Source organism: Pelodiscus sinensis, chromosome 2 (assembly GCF_052426305.1).
Source record: "Pelodiscus sinensis isolate ZL-2025 chromosome 2, ASM5242630v1, whole genome shotgun sequence".
In the NCBI taxonomy this organism is placed as follows: Eukaryota; Metazoa; Chordata; order Testudines; family Trionychidae; genus Pelodiscus; species Pelodiscus sinensis.
The window spans coordinates 37,371,826-37,379,374 of NC_143053.1; the positions used below are offsets into that span (position 1 = coordinate 37,371,826).

Genomic DNA, 7,549 nt, shown 5'->3' on the forward strand with positions numbered 1-7,549 from the left:
GAAGCTTTTCTATCACTTGCTAAGATGCTTGAAAAACTATACGTAACATTTAGTCTTTAACACTTCAGAAGGAGAGAGAGACATTTGCTTGGACTGCCTGTGTTCACTTTCACAACTATCAGCTTGATCAAAGATCTTGCTCATCTTCCTTCTACCAAGGCCAGGCTTATATCCTCAGCGTATTTCCCAGAGCCCCAGGCTTTTGCCCCAGGGGTTTGAAAGTGTTTTCCAGAGCTCTGTTCTGGACATCTCTGGTTGAATGTAAGCACTGAGCCCAGGAGGATGCTTAATAAACTACTCTCCAAGTATCTATCTCTAAAGAATTATGCCATGTATTTCTTGCCTAGTCATGCAAGCAAAAACAACAGAGTCCTGTGTCACTTTAAAGACTTACACATTTATTTGGGCATAAGCTTTCATGGGAAAAGACCCACTTCATCAGATGCATGAAATGGAAACTTCAGTATTGAAGGTAGATATACTCATGTCATGTAATGATGCGAGTGTTACATTACTATACCGAGCGCCAGTGCTAACGAGATCAGTTCAGTCAGGGTGGATGTGGCCCTTTCCTAACAGTTGATGAGAGGGCATGAATACCAAGAAAGAAAATTATTATTTATTATTTTGCAATGAGAGAGCCATCCTCAATCTCTATTCAGACCCAGTTTGATCGTGTCAAGTTTGCATACAAGTTCTAGCCCTGCAGTTTCACACTGAAGTTTTTGAAATGTGTTTTGTTTTTTGCTTAATTGCAACTTTCAACTCTGTTACTAAGTATGCAGGGAGACTGAAGTGCTTTCCTACTGGTTTTTGAATGTTACTGTTGTTGATGTTTGACTTGTATCCATTTAGTCTTTTGTATAGACACACTCCAGTTTGGCCATTTCTAATGTTTGGACATAATCACTTTACATGGGCCTCAGGCCTGCAAACACTTGCTCAGTGTTAAGATCATCTCATCTGAAGAAATGGGTTTTGCCCACAAAAGCTCATGATACTATGTATATATTAGTGTTAGTCTCTAAGGTGCCACAGGACTACTTTTTTTTTTTAAAGTTACAGACTAACATGACTACCCCTCTGAGACTTTTAAGCATGTGAAAATTCCCAGTGACTTCAATCGGACTGGTCACATACTAAGGTTAAGCACATCTATGTAGGTCTTTGCTGGATTGAGACATTGTTATTTAGGCATAACACCAATAAAAAGCAGCCCCAAATGTCCCAATGTGTGTCATATTTAGAACATTTGAAATAAACATTGCTGTAAATGTCTTAATTATTAGAGCAGTTTCCTGCTCTAGTAAGCAATTCTGTCTCCTAAATGCTGACCTAAAGAGCTACCCACTGCATCAATAAAACAGGATACTTGTTAAACTTTTTTTAGTTGCACTGTTCATATTTATCTCTGAATGTCTATTGGCTTTCTTGATTACTGTGCTTTGTGTGCTCTTACTGTATTTAATTGTGTATTTGTTTCTCTGCAGATAGCTCACTCTGGTTTTATACCAAGAAAAAGGATTTTGGTTAGATCAGATGAAGAGGATAATGTGTTTGAGAAGATAAGAGAGGAAGATTTGTGAGATTCTTTAGAACTGCCTATAAAATATGTTGCAAAGTCTCAATTATAATAAAATAGTCTTCAATTTAACAATACCTTATAAATGTTTCTAATTCCTTGATAATTATGACATTCTTGATTTTGTAGTTTTTAAAGATTCAGTTAACCACTCCCTGGAGTTAGAATTAGCAAAATAAAAACATCTTGTTTCTTATATAGGTGTATTTTTTAATAACTTAAAGCATACATTTTTAAAATAGAAAACAGTCTATTGAAATGTTAAAGAATTGAAAAATTTTATTTTGCATTAAAATGCAAGGTATTAATTAATTCTAAAGAGTGTTGGTTTAAATATTGTGACAATGGTTGAGTGCAGCTACAGTGTTGCCATCTTGGGATAATGTGGGAGGTCCACTCGTTTCCCTTGAAAACATTCCTTATGATCATTTATGCACTTCCTTATCAAGAGCAGCCAGCCTACTACCGAGCCTCCGTGCTTCTATCTGAGCTTCACTTGATGCTGATCTGGAGACTGCAACAGATCCTGAATGCAACTGTAAATGGACTTCCTATGGGGGCCACTAACAGACTGAAAAAATCAGCCAGGGTCCATGCACCAAGTGAAAAGCAAAGAATCAATCAATCAATAACTTACACTCCAGCCCCCTCAGCCAATGCCACCAGCATGAGGCCTGGAGCATGAGCGCCAGCTCCCCTTGCTGCACACGGAAGCTCCAGGTCTTGTCATGGGCTGAATCAGTGTGCGAGGCTGGGTGATTGATTTTTTCTGACCATATATTGTGCTTGTGCACACTTTGTAGTATGGTGTGAAGCTACTTTGTGATAGACATACCTCAACATGTAAATAATTGGACAGTTGAAAGTTACGATTCACATGATAAAAAATTGGCTGACAAATTTCAATAGGGAAAGATTTATTCATGATATAAACGAGGCATAATGATTACTAAATATCTATTAACTACTTGAAATGTTTTTTTCAACATTTAAAGTTTTCAGGAGTATCTAGTACTAAACTAAAGACACGGGCCTATAATAAACAGTAGAACAATCCTAACAACTAAAAGAGCCACTGTTTTCTTAGCGGCAGTAGCACTTATCTTCATTAATAATACCCATTATATTGTAATTCTGAGGGAAAAAATAATTACTGTGCTAACATAATTTAAAATGCCTGAAGTCCATTACTGTCTTAATAGTAACAGCTGCTACTTTTAAAAATGTAAACATATTTTAGTAGTATACAATGGGAAATCACTTGAATGCCAAAAATATTAACAATGAATATGAAAAATTGTTGGAATAGGCTTTAACAACCATCAAGAATCAGCATAGTAACTCTGCTGTTGTTTGCTATAAGTCTCTTATCTTCATGTTCAGGTTCCTTCTGGGGCAGCCTTAAATATTATAACCATTAGCTGGGATAAGAGTCTTTATTGCCCCATTCATGGACCCACTGAGCACTGCTTTCCACTGGCACCAACCTTCCATTATGAATAAAAATACACATTTTAGGCCATTCTCAAAATGATTCAAGTATTTCACTTATGGCTGATGCCTATCTGGTATCTGTCAAATAAGACCAGCCATGGTAGTCTGACAGTAAACATTTAGAAGTGTGTTAGGACTGGATATGCTTTAACCAGTATACTTTGTAGAGGAAAGCATTTCAAAAGAGTCACAACTTGCTCTTACTACCCACCCAAAGCATTTGGAGACCAGCCTAACCTGTAGGTGCATACTTTTATTGAGCGAAAGCTGACTATAAAAAGAATGCAAAAGACTCCACTAGGTCTGTGACAGAAATGGTGTGAACAAATTGTTACTCCATTGTATGGTCAGAGTTTTGTGAAGAGAATAAAAACGTAATGTGAAAAAAATAATACAAAACAAAATGAAGATCAGACTAAATACATGTATTAGATGATGAGCTTTCGTGGGCCAGACTCACTTCCTCAGATCAAATTGTGGAAGAAAATTGGCATGCCCATATATGCCAAAAGGATACAGTCAAAAAAATGAACACATAAAAAGGACAAATCAAATTTCAGAACAGAGCGGGGATGAGGGGGGGAGGTTAATCAAACAGTAAGGTCACTGTCAATTATTCTTATGCATGAAACGTATCAGTGATAGACTGTGTGTGCCTTAGAGCCTGGGTTCCCAAACTGGGGAGTGTGCCCCCTAGGGGGGGCATGAAGAAATTCCAGGGGGGGCATGAGGTGACCCAGCCCCCTCCGTCAATCTCACCCCAAGTTTTGCTGCTTTTTTGGGGGGGGAGCATGAGGGTTTCTCAAATCAAAAAGGAGGCGTGATGCAGAAAAGTTTGGGAACCACTGCCTTAGAGTGTGAGAACCTTGTGCTGCCTCTTTGTTCTGTACATAGTGAAGACTTGCAGTTCTGGGGCAGTCTGTGTAGCACCTTTGCCAGCACCATTTTTTTTTTCAAGTGGCCTGAGTAACTTTTTAAATGACTGAAAATTACATTCTTAAAATCGTTATTTTAAAAATAAAAGTATACAAAGTCTTGTTAAAAATATGAGTGGAAAGTGAGAATTACCAGAACACAACAAATTTCTCACTATCTTATGGTATATTAAGGCCCCAAAACAAAGAATTATAAGGCACTATTAAAGCAGGCATAATGCTGGGATCACTTAATGATTGCCTGTTCTGTTTATTCCCTCTGAAACACCTGGAACTGGCTACTGTTGGAAGACAGGGGGCTAGATAGAACTTTGGTCTGATCCACTATGGACATTTTTATAAAACTAGTTTGTAGCTTTGGCAGCAGCCCTAAACAGTCCCAATGTCACTCTTTAGCATATTGGTGAAACATGTTTCACCTTGTGTTAATTAGTGATGTCAACGAGTAATAAACTAGGGGTACGTCTAGACTACATACCTCTGGCGACAGAGTCATGTAGATTAGACTACCCGGCATAGGAAAATGAAGTGGCGATTTAAATAATCACCACTTCATTTAAATTTAAATGGCTGCCGCGCTGAGCCGATCAGCTGTTTGTCGGCTCAGCGCGGTAGTCTGGACATTCCGTGGTCGACATCAAAGGCATTTGTCGACCTCCCAGGTATGCCTCCTGGGATTATTTAAATCGCCGCTTAATTTTCCTATGCCGGGTAGTCTAATCTACATGCCTCTGTTGCCAGAGGCATGTAGTCTAGACGTACCTGTCAGCCGACGGTCAGGGCAGTGAGTCCCTTATTACCGGCTGAAGTTCTTTAAATTGTGCTTGGTTCTGTTACAGCAACTGAAGGAGTCAGGTTAAAGCTTAAACAGTTACTATTTTATTGTTACAGGGTAAACTTAGTTGTTAAATGCTACTGCTGTGTTACAGATAACACAGCCACTACAAAGGACAGGACAGAAATTACACTAATAAGTCACTTACAGGTACCATGAAACCCTTTGGTTCTCTGAGCTCTTATTAAATGCATGCAAAATAGACACATAGCAGGTATATATTCTCACCCCTGCGTTCCAGACTTGGCGTGGCCAGCGTCTTTCTCTCAATCCCTCGGGAAGAAGTAGGGCGAGGTTGGGCGTCCCACAGACCTCGGGAGACAATCAATACCTGCCAGCAGGTATAGATGATTGGAGCTCAAATGGGGTGGGCTGCTGAACCTCTTTTATACCCCTTGGGTCATGTAGGCTTCTTCCTGGGCTCAAGTGGCCAATTAGGAAAAATGGCTTTGAATGCCAAGTTTCCCACGAAGGGTGCAAAGCATAATTTACACCTGGGAAAATGCAGACAATGGGCACCTCTGGTATGTGATGGGCGAAGATTCCTCTCCTGGGACAGTGCAGGCGTGTCAATTACTGGTACTAGCCATCAGGGCGACGGGAGGCCCCGGGTCGTCAGCTAGCCCATTTACTGTCTGGTTTCTGTTTATGGTAGAGTCAGGGACAGGCAGCAAACCTGTGTTCCCAGGGCATCAAAGGCTGACTGCCTTTCTCTTGCTCTCTGGGGGGGGGGGGGGGAGGGAAACAAGATGGGGTTTGTGGAAAAACAAGATGGGGTTTGTGTCTGGCTACAGTACCCCAAATTATTAACTGATAAGCCTAGGTTTATCCATTAATCTGTCAGCTACTTGTATTTCCCTGCTGCCTCTGTATCTGGTTAGGCAAACTCCCTGGTTTGAAACCACTCTGGGCCTGAGTGAGCCAGACTAGGGAGGTCGAACCTGTATTTTAAGGCAGGACTCCTTTTGGTACCTGGACCTCTGGGCTATGTCTACACTCGTGGCTTCTTGCACCAGAAATATGCAAATGAGGCTAAGTGTGGAATATGGTGAGCCTCATTTGCATGCTTAATGAGCTTCCATTTTTGCAGAAGAGGCTCTTGCACAGGAGTGGTCTACACTGCCCCTTGCACAAGAAAACCCCTCTTGTGCAATGCTTTTACACCAATTATTTTTAGGAATAACAGCATTGCGCAAGAGGGTTTTTCTTGTGCAAGAAGGGGCAGTGTAGACAGCTCCTTCTGGCACAAGAGCCTCTTCTGTAAAAATGGCAGCTCAGCTATGCAAATGAGGCTCAGCGATCTTTCACGCTTAGCTTCATTTACATATTTCTGGCGCAAGAAGCTCTGTAGTTGTACATGGACAAGGCAGACAGGAAGTGTGATTGCAGCAGCCCAGAGAACACTACCTGAGCTAGCTGTGAATTGGAGTAAGGCGAATGAAGAGGCATGTTAGCCCCCTCCCCAACCCTGATCCCAGCCCTGAGTGGTGCCTACTCCCCACCTATGGTTGCCAGCTTTCCAAATGCAGAAAACTGAATACCATTGCCCTGCCTTTACCTGCCCCTTCTTGCAGCCCTGTTTCTACCCCACCCTTTCTTTGAGGCCTCCCCCAACAATCACTCTTTTCCCCCCCCCCCCCCATCATTCAGTGTCCCCTACCCTTGTTCACATGATAATTTTCACTAGGCTGGGCAGGGGTTAGGCCTGCCAGTGGGCATAGGAAGGAGGGCAAAGGGGGAAGTTGCCTCAGGCCTCTGAATCGCTAGGCCTCAGGGCTCCCAGCCACCACCACTGCTACTTCAGCAGTGGTGGCATCTGGAGCCCTGGATCCTTTAAATTGCATTAGAGTGCTGCACCGTGTGCTCCACGTAGCTTTGAGGGCTGGGAGGGGTGCAGTGCTCTCTGGGTGGCATGCAGGGGTGGCTGCCCTGGCTCCTTCCTAACTGCCCGAATTTCCACCCCTTCTGGGAGTGCAGAGCCCTTCCCTACACACACTTTGCCCAGGGGCCCACAGAAGCTGCCTGTGCCCCTAGTGGGGGGAAGAGGAAGCGGGATGTGCATGGGTTCCAGGCTGGGGGCAGAAATGAAGGTTTGGAGAGTGAGAGGAGGCTGCAGACTAGGGCAGGGGTATAGGGAGATCCGGGAAATATGGGCTCTGGGCTGGAGGTGTGGGCCAGAAATGAGGGGTTCAGAATATGGCAGGTACTCTGGACTGGGGCAAAGAGAGAGAATATGGGAGGGGATCAAGTCTCTGGGCTGTGGGTGTGGGTTCTGGGGTGTGGTCAGAAAGGAGGGGTTCAGGCTGTGGATGGGCTCCAGGCTGGGACAGGCTGTTGTGTTGTGGAGGGGGTTGTGGGCTCTTCCTAAAGATGCAGTCTCTGGGATAGATAGGGATAAGGATAGAGATGAGCTATGCAGGGTGTGGGCTGGGACTGAGGGGTGTGGGTTCTGAGTAGGGATGTTAAATTGCAGGCAACAAACTCATCGAATAGTCAATGCATTTTGCTTACTAGTCAATAGGGCATCTCTGCCCTTGAAGTGTAGCAACAGCCCTAGGGCTCCGTGAAGTGCTGACCCTGGGCTCTGTGAAGTGCTACCACTTTGAAACGCTGCAGGAGCCCAGTGTCAGGCTCACATGGCGTTTCAAAGTGGCAACGCAGTGTGGAGCCCAGGATCAGCTGAGAACTCCCCCGCTGGCCCCA

The 7,549-nt window shown here is 43.4% G+C and overlaps 1 protein-coding gene across 5 annotated transcripts in view; it reads left to right on the forward strand.

The window, feature by feature from the left end:
* SNX31 (sorting nexin 31) overlaps positions 1-1,659 on the forward strand; it is a 78,948-nt gene extending 77,289 nt beyond the window's left edge. For all 5 annotated transcript variants that reach the window (XM_089776197.1, XM_089776196.1, XM_089776194.1 and 2 more), the window contains one exon: positions 1,491-1,659. In XM_089776197.1, coding sequence (XP_089632323.1) covers positions 1,491-1,586 — 96 coding nt within the window. In that variant the 3' untranslated portion in view covers positions 1,587-1,659. The remainder of the gene's footprint in view (positions 1-1,490) is intronic.
* Positions 1,660-7,549: the final 5,890 nt, after the last annotated feature.